Source organism: Peromyscus leucopus, chromosome 19 (genome assembly GCF_004664715.2).
Source record: "Peromyscus leucopus breed LL Stock chromosome 19, UCI_PerLeu_2.1, whole genome shotgun sequence".
NCBI lineage: Eukaryota > Metazoa > Chordata > Mammalia > Rodentia > Cricetidae > Peromyscus > Peromyscus leucopus.
Genome location: NC_051079.1, coordinates 76289094 through 76303984, shown reverse-complemented (window position 1 = coordinate 76303984; position 14891 = coordinate 76289094). Strand labels below are relative to the sequence as shown.

The 14891-nt window shown below is 35.2% G+C and overlaps 1 protein-coding gene across 2 annotated transcripts in view; it reads right to left on the bottom strand.

The window, feature by feature from the left end:
• Positions 1-14891, bottom strand: part of Rttn (rotatin) — a 181555-nt gene that overhangs the window by 66927 nt on the left and 99737 nt on the right. For both annotated transcript variants that reach the window (XR_005089555.1, XM_028886849.1), the window contains exons 33-34: positions 6659-6848; positions 5053-5144 (exon numbers count right to left, since the gene is read on the bottom strand). Coding sequence is in view for 1 of the 2 variants with exons in the window: in XM_028886849.1 (XP_028742682.1) it covers positions 5053-5144; positions 6659-6848 (282 nt within the window). In the remaining variant the exon portion in view is untranslated. The remainder of the gene's footprint in view (positions 1-5052; positions 5145-6658; positions 6849-14891) is intronic.

The following is a 14891-nucleotide window of genomic DNA, read 5'->3' as shown; positions in this document are numbered from 1 at the left end:
CTTAAGAAATGCACTCCATTTGTATTTTCCTAACTGCAAAAACAGACTTAATTCTTGCAGGTCCTATAAATACTTGAAATTCATTTAAAACAAGGATATTATTTGTTTTATCCCTTTTTACTAAAGTCCGTGCCACTGAAGTCATGTAGATACCAACAGAGATATTCAGGCAGAAATATTTCTCTAAAAAGCCTCTTGATCCATCCCTACATATACCAGTCTGTGTGTAGAACAAATTTTAATTCCCAAACAAGTGTCAGTGGTATTTCCCTAGTATCACTTGTAATATTACACGCCATTCCACTATGCTGAATAAAATGTCTTCACATCTTTATCTCTGTAAAGACATATCTTACTCCTTCACACCCAAAAGCTGACTCAGCTTTGACTAACCTGTCTTTGGTAATCAAATTTCAGCCTTTAACATCACATTCTGAATGTTTTAGTATATAACAAACAATAGTCAGTTATTTTCCAACCTAAGCTTTACAGTCTTAGACAGTTTCTGCTCTTTTAAGCACTGAACATCTCTGAGTTTCTCAGCTACTTTCATATGTGTACAGAAGTGTCGGAAGAAAGGAAGCAGACCTGCAAATGGCCATTTTATATACAAAATAATTATTTAATCATTATTAGAGTATAACCTTACTGCGTTTTGACTACGTAACTCATCAGTGACTTTGAAGGGGAGTGTAACACTGTGGTCAGCAACAGAGTTGTTGCCTCTGCATCTGCATGGCTTCTACTGGTTTGTGTGCCGGGGTCTCACACTATCCCTCATTTTCTTCTTTTGCAACAAAGTGTCAACAAGAACTGTTCAGTAATTTTATTTCTCCAAATACAATGATGATTCATAAATTTAACTTTTCAAATATTTAAATAAACTAAAAATCAGTCTTATTTAAATTTGTGTTCCATATAAGGAAAAATCTAAAGAAAAAGAACCACATTTTCTGCATCATTTATTCTGACAAAAGATAAAACAAATTTAAAGCAATAATAAAACAAATCTTGGTCATAAAGCTACATTGTATTTGGGGTATACTGTGTATAAATGTCTCTTTTTTGAACTTTTTGAGAAAAAAGAAATGGTTCCATGAGGAAAGGTATGCTGTATCACTGACCTAGTTGGATTGAAACTACAATTAGGAAGTATTTACTAGGGCAATCTTTCAGTGAACCCATGACACTGCTTATCTATCAGCACTGTAGACAATATACAGGCACCAACCCTTACACTTGCAACAAATAAAAATAAAAATAAAAAGACTGGCCGGGCAGTGGTGGCACACACCTTTAATCCCAGCACTCGGGAGGCAGAGGCAGGTGGATCTTTGTGAGTTCGAGGCCAGCCTGGTCTACAGAGCTAGTCCAGGACAGGCTCCAAAGCTACAGAGAAACCCTGTCTCGAAAAACCAAAAAAAAAAAAAAAAAAAAAAAAAAAAAAAAAAAAAAAAGACTGAACTACTGTTCATTAGAGAACATCACTAAATCCCAAAAGTGGCCCTGGCAGCATAGAGTGGACAAGCCCAGTACTCAGGATCCAAATCAAAGAGGGTCCTCTGCTTAGAAAAGACAAAATGGAAAAGCCAATCAACAAGTAGATCTTAACTTTTCTCAATTCTGAGAGATGAACAAATACAGATATAAACAGCCAGATAAGCCCATCAGCAAGATAGACATTCCCTCATCTTGTTTCCTCAATTCATAACTTATACATTCTAGATAATGCTAGTCAATTCTAGACATTAGAGGAAGTATCAGGTGATCTAAGTGCAATTGCTTTTGCATACAGTAGCAGTGACCAGTAAATAAATTCTTCAGCCGGACAGTGGTGGCGCACGCCTTTAATCCCAGCACTTGGGAGGCAGAGGCAGGTGGATCTTTGTGAGTTCGAGGCCAGCCTGGTCTACAGAGAGAGATCCAGGAAAAGTGCAAAGCTCCACAGAGAAACCCTGTCTCAAAAAAACCAAAAAATAAATAAATAAATAAATTCTTCAGAATTGTTTCTTTGGGACACAGATACACATCACATTAGCCATGGTAAGAAAAGCAATTAGTATAATTATGGAAGTTAGAATGAATTAAATAGTAACAGTAATTCTAATACTGTAGTTTGGAATCTACTGTCTTCAAAAATAAAATTATAATGATAACAAAGTGAAACTGGCTCTACAAAGCTCTAATAAAAATATTAATCTTTTGAAAATACAAATGATGTGCATAGGGCTACATATTAAAAATAACTTCTAGTGGAGATGGTATAAATGTCTTAGTAGATAAAACGTAAGTTAGAAGATAGGAAGAGGGGCTACCAAATGATACCATTTAGGAAAGACACATTCATTGTAATCACCAACTCTTAGCAACTACACATGCCTGCAGGGGATCAACATGGGACTGCACCAACAGTCAGACATGAATGAAGGAAGCACTTGGGGAGCCCTAACTTTCTCTACTCAGCTGTTTGCTACTGGTATATTTAGGGAGATGGGAGCCACTGCCTTAAGTTACATGCCCACTGGTGACCTCATAAGCTCTAATGGATAGTCCTAATTAAATGGTCACACAGGTGGCCCTGTTTAAGTGGATCATGAGACTAAACCAAAAGTCATGAAAGGAACTGATAGGGAGGAAGAGAAGCTGATTGGGCTGTGAGCAGACAAGAGAAGGCAAGGAATTGGAGCATCAAAATGCTTTATATGCATGTATGAAATGATCAAATAACTTAATAAAAATAATGTTTAAAGCTTCAAAATCTCATTGACATATTTTTACATTTTATTTTTTATTAAAAGTATATGTGTACGTGAGTTGGGCATGCATGTGCTATGGCACCTATATGGAGATCAGAGGACAGCTCTGGAGAGTTAGTTTGTCCCTCCACGGTGAGATCCAAGGACCAAAGCCAGGTCATCAAGCGGGCACAGTAAATGCTTGTACTCTCTGAGCCATTTTACCAGCCCATGTAACAATCGACTACAAAGAAGTTAAGGACTGGTAAATTTAGAGATTGCTGGAGTTTAGATACTGAAAGTTCCCACAGGCCCATGTACTGAAGCTTGGTGCCAGCCCACAGTGCTACTGGGAAGGGATGGGGGAACCTTTGGGAGGTGGGGCTTGTGGAAGAACTTTAGATCACTGGGCATGTCCTTGAAGAACATATCAGAGTCACAACCACTTTCTGTGTCTTTCCCAGTATCCAGGCTGTCATGAGATAAATAGGCTTCCTCTGGCACATATTCACACTGTAATGTATTGTGCAATTTCCGGCCAAAAGCAACCGTGCACAGCAACTGTGGACTGAAACCTCACAAACTAGGAAACAAAACAAGTCTCTATTCCTTTTAGGTTGATTATTCCAAGTGTATTGCAACATCAACACAAAGCTAATGAGCACAAAGGTACTTCCATTTAAATAAGGATCATAGTAAATTAAGTTCTTCCAGAGTAATTCTCAGAAAAATCTAGTGCTTTAACTTGTAATGCTGGTATAAACCAAAAAATATAAATTTGATTCTTCTTTCTGTACCAAGTTCTTCTTATATATGATAAATATAAGTTGAATAACATAAAACAGTTAACACAGAAAAATTACTATTTATTGATTAGCTCTGATAAATAAGAGTTTTAGGCTGATCTTAGGGGCCCAATGTCTAATTTCCTCCCAATGCTACTGTGCTAAAGATTTTGCCCCCAGTGCACCCCAATCCTCCTCTCTAACTGTCGTTTGTCTCTGGATACCACGAGGTGAACATCTCTGCTCCACCACATGCCTCCCTGCATGATGCCCTGCCTCACTGAAGACAGGCCTAGAACAACAAAGTCATGTAACCATGTGCCTAAATCCCTGAAACCGTTAGCCTCAATACAGCTTTCCTACCTGTGGTAGATTTTCTCAGGCAACTAGTCACGGAGACTAAAGGTTTACTAGCATAGCTATTTCATAGTCTTGTAAAAACTGGACCAGTTGAGGAAACTTACTTTTAAGCATGAATTGATGCTGTCCTTCCTGTGATTTTCTGTGAACCAATTAATAAAACTCATTTTGGTATTAAAATCATATTATTTCTCTTGCTGAACTAAAGATACCTACTATCTTTACATTTAAGCTTGGAAAGTATGACATCTAGTGGGAGCAGGGTAATTATTCTACATTTCCACATAAAATACAATTCCTCTCTTTTGAATCTAATAAAAAGAGGGAAAAAGGAAAGGGGACAATATAGGAGGTAAATTTTATCAATGTCTACATAATTACATTTTCACATATACATATTATTATTTAAACTTCTAAAATCAAAGGTACCAAACCTTTGCTTCCCTAATAGATTCTACAACACTGTCATTATCAACAAATGCTTGAAAAATCAATGTGTTTTTTAATTTAGAAGAAATGCTTTTTAGAAGACCAGCATCAGTTATTAGGAAGAAAGCCACATATGCATGAATAAAGACATCCAAGTATGCACAAATTTCACGTTTCAGATATTAAAGAAAAGTTTCTTATACGAGTATTTAGAGACATGTTTGAAATTATCAGTACTTCATTGGATCATCTGAACATGTAAACTTTCTCATTCTGCCTTATCCTTAACCAAAATCTCAAGATAACTAATGATTTTTAATTATATAGAATATGTCTCATCTACTATTAATGAAATATTTTTTGACTATTTTACTCTAGATTCTATCAGAAAAGGTGGGAGAAAAAGTAGTAGATGACTCTCAACTGAAAGTATATATGTAGTCTGACAACAATCAGGCAATCCCTAGTTAAAAATTCCAATCCTGCCTCTTACAGCACTATTTATCACAGTTACTTAACTTCGGAAGGACATAGTTATGTGGGTGTATATATGGTTGTTGAACACATTAAACAGAGTATTTTAAGTAAATGCAGAGCAGGAGTCTTCTCAGAATACACTTCTTAAAAACCACAGTGATTATAATTGTAACGTTAAGCTTATATACAATATTTTATTACTACTATGCAAATTCAAACTTATTCAGAGACTCAAAATGAAGCATTTCTATGTCCTTCTCAATTACCATTGTTTCTGAGGTGGAAAGAGAGCTTGGCTCATGATCCTGAGTAGATGTCCCTGAGGGAGCCCTCCAAAACTTGAATGAGTCATCTAAACCTGTGACAACAGAGAACAGTTAACATGACACTCCCCAGGTTCTCCAACAACTAACAAGGCAACTCCTAAAGGAAACCAACCATAAACAAAGAAGAATGACTTTTTGCTCTATTCAAGGAGGGGTGGTTGGTGCAATTCCTCCACAGCACTTGTCCTAAGAATTCTAACACCCTATAGCAGAGTGAAACAATGAAGGCACATTTCTAACAAACACCCAAAATACATCAATACAGATTGGCTCAAGAGCCATGTTAGGAGTAACAGTGATACATAAAATCGAAACAACTGAGTAAGTTACTGTTCTAATAGTGACAGTTATTTATAAAGTTAAGAGCTTCATTATATGCTACTTTCAGTTCCCCTAAGAAGGGAATGGAAATGTGAATTACAATTTATAAATTACATTTAAGTAAATAAAAGTAATGCAATTTCATGATTTCAGTTTATTCTTTATATACATATATTTCTGCATACAGACATAAAAAATTATGTATAAGTACATACAAATATACATTCATTAGATAGTGAATAAATTCATATCGTTAAGGGCTTTTGTACTTTTATTGAACCTTTTCTATGTTAAGATTCTAAAGCATATTTAATTTCAATATTAAAAGCAATTTATGTTAAATGGATATTCATTTTATGAGATCTAATTTAGTAATTAGGTATTAATATATAATACTTAGAAAATCCAAAATCATCTACCAAGAGAAGTAAAAATACTTCAGCAAAAATTCTGATAAATTCATGACATACCAAAAATGAAGATTTTTAAGACCTTTACCAAATAAATTAGAAAATTTAATTACAAAAGATCTTATTCATAAAAAAGTTTGGAGGAAAAAATCTGTGGAGTTTCAAGGAATGAATGTTCCAAATGAGTTTAAGTTTTTACTAGAGGAAAAAAATTATAAAACTTTACTGAAGGGCATAAAATAACTTATAAAACATTAATAAGATGTCAAACATGGCTTCCAAGAAGAATTTGTAACACAGAGTAATGTTCAGGCAATGTTTAGAGAAAGAGACTAAAAATGCACATAAAGCATATAAAACAAACATCACATGGCAGAAAACAATGGTAAGAAATACAACATATTAAGAATATTCTCTGGGGGACTGGAGATAATTTTATCTTGTGCACTTTTCATTATTTTTCAAATGTTCTCTAAAGAACACATGTGTTTCAATGTCATGTTTTTGCATGTGTAGGTGGTATGTGTGCTTGTATATATGTTCACATGTGTGCACTTGAGTAAGGAGGTCAGAGGTTGATGCCACATGTCTTCCACAATAGCTTATCAGTCTGATCAGTCTAGCTAGCCAGCTTGCTCTAGGGATTCCAGACTACTTTGCACACCTTGTATGTCTTTAGGTGTTGAGGATCCAAACCCCAGTCATCTCACTTGTGTTCTTTTAAGCACTTAATTATCTACCTGACCCATCAACGCCATTTAAAAGAAGTTATACTTTGTAAAAACAAATAAGAATAATAAAGGTATTATACTTACCATTTAAATCACTGCATTCTGAAGTGTCAGTAAAAGCAGAAAAGTTCAAATCAAACGTATATCTTCCTACATAACAATGTTTCACCATCTGAGTCAAATGCTCATAGAAATGGCAATGATATAAAAGGGCCTGGAGGGCAGGTTTTCCTACCAGTGACAGGCCAGAATCCTCATCATGAACACAGGGGCCCTGTGGGGAAGACAGAGAAAAGGCACTGATTTAACAAACCATTTCTTTAAAAAGAGCCATTGCAACTCACTAAGGCCAAGATGTCCCAGATCCTACCAAAGTCTTTCTAGTTATGGCTACTTAGACTAGAATGGAAAGGACTTCACTTTACTGGCCCCTGGCAAAAGGTTGATCAACTCTAACTCCTAAATGGTCAATTCATTAAAATGCTTCTATGAAATGATCATTCTCATCCAAGTAATTACACACTTGAGCACAAACACAATAGTATCTTTAAACCTACACACAAGAGTAAAACAATTATTATAAATACCTGAAATAATGTGGTCCAAGTAATGGTTTAAAAATGTTTCTACTTAATCAATGAGTCAGCAAAAATAAACAACTTAAATACAGACGTCTAAAAGAAACAGGTAAAACAGGACAAGAGAATGGGGTCAGAAGCCATGCTTACTCATCAAGGTCAGTTACAAGCAATGTGGTTCCTCATTTATTTATAAATTATCCTGACAAGGAAACCAAGGGCCTCATCCATGCTCTAGGAGTGCTCTGCCACTACTATCCCTATATTGTCCTTTGAGGCATGACTTTACTAAACTATGCTGGGTGAGCTATTTGTCAAAAATATTGAATAGTAAACCTTAACTGTCACTGCTACAAAGAGTTTTAAGGGTGTTTTAGTATGCTTAAATGTACACAACATGATAAAGACAAGAGACATGCAACAACACCAAAACATCATGAGGCAAATCCTCTGTTACCCAGAGCAAGAATTTCCAAGCTAAATAAAAACTGGGGTTTTGTTAAGGCAGGTTAGGGGGTGCAATAAAGCACTTACCTGCCATACAGAAAGCCCTGCATTTGACCCCTAGCACTAAAAACAAAGGAACACAAACAAAACAGCTCTCAAAGGTTAACTCCAACTTCACAGCTACTTAACAAACTCAGTCAATAAAACAAAATTAACATAAAATTTCTATTTTTCTATATTTCTATATTTCCTAGTGATGATTAATTTTACTTTGCAATATACTAATGTCAAATTATTTAATTCATTTTATAAATTGTGTCTATGTAATTGTCTCCTCTATCACAGCCAGAGTCCTAAATTCATAAATATTTACTGAGAACAGGTAATGAAATATAAATTGTATAAATCATGAAAACAACAAAAACAACTATTCAGTGCTCTTCACAAAAGTTAGATCTACTGAGCCCTTAACTCATCAAAGGCCTTTTGGATGGACAATGGGAACAACCATTAGAAACACAGGTCACAAACCCACCATCTTCTGAGGTCCCATTTTTCTATCTTTAAAAGCAGTGGTAAAGTAAGACGTAATAAGTGCTATCTATAACAATTCTAGTGATTATTCTCTGAACTATAAAATTATAAAGATAATCTAACCAAATTACACTTACCTTTATTTAATATTTTTTTAAACTCTTTGATTTCTAGTCTTTCAAAGAAGATAAGCTAGATTTTAAAACAGAGATAACAGAAGACATCATAGTAGAGACATAGCCACAAAAAAATTAATATCTCAAAAAGCGGTGTAAATCTAGTTATGACATAGAAGTCAGGGAAAATCAACCCAAGAGCCCATTATGGGATTCATTTTTGGAAACATAAAACATAGCAGTGTCAATCAGTTTTTCAACACTGACTCTACATAAGTCAAGTTCAAAGAAGAAAAAAGTTCATGTTGGTTCATAATTTCAGAGGCTTCGTCTTTAGGTGGCTAGCTCCATTGAGTTTAGGTCTGTGTCTAAGCAGAAACATCATAAAAGAAGGGCATGACCACCATGGTCATCAGCTGAGCACTGGCCACCTCATAGCAGCCAGAAATCAGAAGAGCAAGAAAAGGCAAGTATACTATGGACAAAATGTACCTCTCAAAGGCATGTCCCCCAAAGACTTCCTACAATGAAGCCCCAGCTCTCAGCACTACCACTGTTCACATTGTCATCCACTGTGCACCACACTATTAGTACACAGTCCTTGGGAACATTTAAGATCAAAACCATAACACAGAAAAAGGAAAAGTCATTCAAAAAAATACAAAAAATAAAGAGACTGTGAAAAGTCACAAAGTATAGAAGAGCCAAACCTTCAAGTAAAGAGCTAAGTGAGTATTCAGTGAAAAAAAATTAAGATAAAGTTCTAGAAAATCATGAATAAAAAGATAATGAAGAGTAAAAGGTCAAGGATAAAAAGAAAAGAAAGTGTGAACAGCCCTGGATGCTAGAAGATGCTAGAAGACTATAGGGTAAAATTCTTAGGAAGATTGGTTTTCAACCTAGTACATAGTAAATAACCAATCCAGTAAAGCTTTAAAGACAGTTTTAAATATGCTAGAACTCACAAGGTAGATAAGATTATGATCATTTTAGGGATGGTTACCAGAAAAGGTAGTTCTAACAAAAGAGGAAAGAAGATTAAGAGTAGAAAATTTGGAGCTGTGACACAAACTTACAATGCAGGAAAAACAAAAAGGCCTTCCGAAGAGAAAAGATATGTCACATGAATCTATTTTTTTTAAATCCTGAGCATACTTATACACATAAATAAGGAACTGAGCACTAGATGGGTCAGCCATGGAAGAGTGGATAAGGAATTTTAAACAGAAATCACTTAATGTCTCTAGTGAATTAGTAATTTCCAATGTTCAGAATCAATCTGCAAACAAAAGTCAGGTAAGAATGTAAATACCATCAAGCCTCACAAAGCAAAGGTTTAAATAAAAACTGGCAATGGTGACCATAAGAAGTAAGGACACTAATATGACATCTAAGGCACAGTGTGCCTGTGTTCTAAAGGAGGCCCTGCAGAGTAAGAGGCAACAAGGTCAACAAGAGCAAGGCTGGTCACTGACGTGAACAGTTAACAGTGTCTACAGGGAGTCACACGGGAACTACACAGGCAAGTGTCCAAGGAATAAATACAATATTGGAAATACATCATTTGGAAACATATGGTAGGCTCCTGAAGAAGTAAATTCAGAGATAAAAATGCCTGTGAATGGGACAACTATAATATCTGTGAATATTATACATATCATTAATATTCTGAATATCATTATATATTCTATTGCTTTCTATAACTATGGATATTTGTTACTTGACACAATCAAGTAAAAATGTAAACAATTACTACATTAAAAACATTTTACAGGATTCATTTTTATTTAAGTATTTCTATGTGTGTTTCTGTATGCATTATGTCATGTATGTGTGGGTACCCACGGAGGCCAGAAGAAAGTATTGGATTCCCTGGAACAAGAGATCTAGGCAGTTGTAAGCTAGTGCTGGGAAGTGAACTCAGGTCCTCTGGAAGAGCAACAAGTGCTTTCAACTGCTGAGCCAGCTCTCCAGCCCCTTAAAACCACTTGTAAATCTTTAAAAGAAAATCAAATGAATGGAAATTCATGTGTATTAGACAGCATCATTTATTTTCAGTTGACTGATTTTAACTAAGCTATTAGGTGAATCACTATTCTCTAATGGCAAAGCTTCTTAGTGGTGAGAGTGTTATCAGCAATGCTGCCATACCAAGCATATGCACAAAAAGACTGACTTAGGCTTTCCACTGAGGATAAATGGCACAAGGGCCAGGATAATAGAGACTTATACTGGCTTTCCTCCACAGATTCAATTGTAATCAGTGTCTTTTGGCACTGTTGGGAAGTTCACATGGTCTCATAGCTCTATCTCAAGATTTCTGTGTTCTTAACACCCTTGTCCCCGAGAAGGTGAACTGAACATTGGACCTCACAGAACACCTGCTGAATTTCAGGGAGAATGGCAGTGCATGAAGAAAAAGCAACTCTTTTTTTTTTCTTTTTTTGGAGGTGAGGACCGAACCCAGAGCCTTGTGCTTGCTAGGCTAGTGCTCTACCACTGAGCTAAATCCCCAACCCCAGAAAAAGCAACTCTTAAGTTATCAGGTGCCGATTATAAACATAATTGCAAGAAAAAGTGCAGATTAATTATCTTAGAACTCCCCAAATAACTTGAAAACAGTTCTGAAGGAAATAAACTAGAATATCAGTTGGAAGACACATATTTTACTCATATAGTCACTGTGTGAATAGACTTTTTACATATGATAGAAATGGAACTAGAAGCAAATTTGTATGTAAGAAGAATTTTAAAGTGGAATTAGTTTGGTAACACATAGAAATTACTATAATATAATCCAAAGACTATAAAAAAGATACTAAATACATTAGAAATCTATAAAGGCACATAAATTATAGCAGCATTAAGATGATTTCACTAAGAAATATTTTATGGAACATTGAAGGTGCTTCATGATGTATACAGTAAAAGATGAAAAATATGTATATTAACCACAGCAAGTATGAAACATACTCATACACATGACTAATTTATAATTAATTAGTAGATAGTAACAAGTGCTTCTCTTTATCAAAAACACATACACAAATAAACAAGTGTGTGCACAGAGGGTTATTAGCTCTATGTGCTAACAGAATACAGAAGCAAGATAAATCAAGAACAGTGAGCCATCCAGATGCCAGACTTCATTTTTAAATACTACTCTGCAGGTTGGAAATATGGCTTGGTTGGTAGAGTGTTTGGCTAGCATGCACAAGACCCTGGTACCATACAAACTGGAAATGGTAAATAGTGCATGCCTATAATCCCATACGAGATAGGTGAAGGCAAGATCAGAGGGCCATCCTTATTACATAGGAGTTTGAATTCAGCCTGGGTTACAGACCCTGCCTCAAAAAAAAAAAAAAAAAAAAAAAAAAAAAGGAAAAGGAAAAGTCCAAATTAATACATGAATACATATGACTCCTTTAAAAAAATTTTTTAATGCGTATGGTATGGATGCTTTGCCGTCCTATATGTCTGTGTATCACATGCATGTCTGATGCCTACAGAGGCCAGAAGATAACAGATTCCCTGGAATGGAAGTAACAGATGGTTGTGAGAGGTCATGTATGAGCTGGGATTCTGAGTCCTCTGGAAAAGCAGCAAGTGCTCTTAACCACTGAGCCATCTCTCCAGCCCCCATACATACTTCAATTACTGAAAAGTAATCAGAGCCTCACAAAGCAAAGGTTTGGGGCCAGAGAACTATAGGACAATACCTTTCTGCACCAGAAATAAAGGTAATGTTCAAAGCTTCCTAAAGACAAGTTTAAAAGACACAAGAGTCATCATCAAGGACACTCTTTGCCAAAAGTAGAATAATCTGATCAACTAAATAAAGAGACACGGGTAGCAATCTGTGAAGCAAACTAAGAGCCCTTGAGTCTGTACAAAAGCAAACAAGTAAGTGAACAAATAAAGAGCAGGAAAGAAAAGGAAAGCTCTTTGTTAGAGCGGAATATGATGACTACAGAAAGAAATGACATAATTACAAAATCATTAGTAAATGTCCTATGACTGCTTCAGACAAGGAAATTAAAGTTAGTAAAGGAGTCTGATAAGAAACATACTGACAAAGTGTCAGAATATCCTAACAGTAAAAATGAAGAAAATAGGAAATAATCAAGTAATCAATTGATGTATCCAAAATAATAGAAAAAATACATAAATCTGAGTATATAATTTCTATGACTTTTATGCCAAAACTGAATAATCCAAATTCAATCATAAGGAAGCAGTTAAGAATAATAGCTGAACGACATTACAGAAGCTGGATCACATGTATTCTTCAAAAGTGTTATAAATGTTGAAGAATTAGAATTTCAAATGAAAACAACTAAATGAAAAAAATATATTTCTAAGTTTGAAACAAGACTGGATTTCCTTTCTCCATAAAGAAAAAAAGTGGGATGATCCAGAAGATATAAGGTAATGCGTCAGGTAACACCCTGAAATCTGCCCTTCAGCAGCTCCTTGATTCAGTTAACTGTTAGGATGCATTTGATGAAAATATAAAAATAAACTAAGTTTACAGAAGATCCTTGGGAGAACTACCTAACACACTAGAAAAACTTGAGAATTGTTATTATCATGTAAGAGAATGTCCTTCTTTTTAGGAAATTCATCATTCAGTGTTAAGGGAAATAGCAGCAGTATGTCTGTGATTCTCAAAAAGTTCACAAAAATTAAAAAAAAATACCAGGTAAACATTTTGGTTTCTGCTTCTATAATAGACACCATGACCAAGAAAAAAAGAAAGAAAAAAAAAAAAGACCAACCTGGGGATGAAATGATTTATTTGGCTTATGGGTTATATAGTCCATTCTGGAGGGAAACTAAAGTCAAGTCAGGAAGTGAAGCAGAGACCATGAGATCACCTACTGGCTTAATTCCTGATTTTGTTCAGCTTACTTCCTTATACGACCCAGAACCACCTGCCCACCATGGGCTAGGCCCTCCTCTATCATTTAGCAATCAGGAAGATGCACCCACCCACCACCCACCTACCCCCACCCCCACAAATACTTATAGGCCATCTGGATGGAGGCAATTCCTCAACTGAGGTTCCCCCTTCCTGGGTATCTCAAGTTGAAAACCAAGAATAGCCATAACACAGACTAGTTAAAACACATATAAAAAATGATACTCTTTAAGATCAATCCATCCCCAGCATATTTCTGTATCCATACAAAAAGAGTGAGATATTATGATACAAAACAAAGACTTCACTTATATAAGACCAAGAATGTAAGATGAATGCTTTGCACACTAAGTCAGGAAGGCTAAAGCAATGCCAATCTACTACTTTCCGGTGGAAATTGGTAGAACATTTTTCAAAATATAAAACTTATCAGTGGTAGAGTATTTGCTGCCTAGCATCATCAAGTCCTTGGGTTCAATCCCCAGAGCCATAAGAAAAGAAAATAGAAAAAAATAAAAATAAACTATGGCCCTAACCTTTAAAAACCAACATTCTATATAAGAAGATAAAGTTTAATGGTAAGAAATGAGGCAATACAGTAAAAGTAATATGAACCCATTTTACTAGTAAAAACATAAAATACTAGTGTCTTTCAGAGAAGAGAAGAGAAAACTATACTGGATAGTAAAAATATTTTTAGAACCATATTTGGGGAACAGCGAGATGAGGGTAAAAGCATTTGCTGTACAAGCCTGATGATCTGAGTTTCATCCCTGGAACCCATAAAAGAGGAAGGAGAAAATAAAGTACACAAAGCTGTCTTCTGACCTCTCAAATCACACACACACACACACACACACACACACACACACACACACACACAAGAGATGACTTACAGTACCAGCACCACAAACTTGGCTTGGTAAAGTCTAGAGAAGTAAACAACCCGGGAGATTAAGGCCAGCTGGATCATGCATCAGGTGACATACTTAAGCCTGCCTTTTGGAAACTCAGCTTGATTCAGTAACAATTAGTATATTCCAATGGAAATTTAAAAATAAACAGATTTATAGAGGATCCTGGAAAGTACTATATAACATTATTATAAGCATACAATCAGAAGATGAGGATGAGGATAAAATGATAAAAAATATATCTTATGCTTACAATGAGAGCATTTTCATATTTTCCAAATTATCTACTTAAATGTTAACTATTTCGTGACTTGATATTCACTATTTTTAAAAACTCAATATAAAGAAAAAGAGAAAAATCAAATCCCCAACTGTACACTAACTCAGGAAAAGAAAAAGAAATTTAATATGTGTGGTGTGATATGTGTACCCTAATAAACTTCACCACATTATGCTTACATTTGTAAATACAACCAATTCTATTTATTATTAAATTATAGAACCAATTTAATGATGTGGACAAGAAAGAGACTATCTGTACTCACAGCAAAGATGTACCACTGACTAAATATGTGGCTTCATCAAGCTACTTCAATCCTTTATGCTAAAACTTCTAAACTATACAATGAGGAAAATAGTTCACAGCACCAAAAATTAAGCTAGTGAATACACATGAGCTTCTAGAAAAATACCTAGCATATGTCATGCTAACCATCAATAATTCTACAAGTATTAACCACCACAGAAAAGAGATTTTTTTCTTAGATTTTTTTTTTTAAGTGTTTATCAGTCTGACTATGGTGG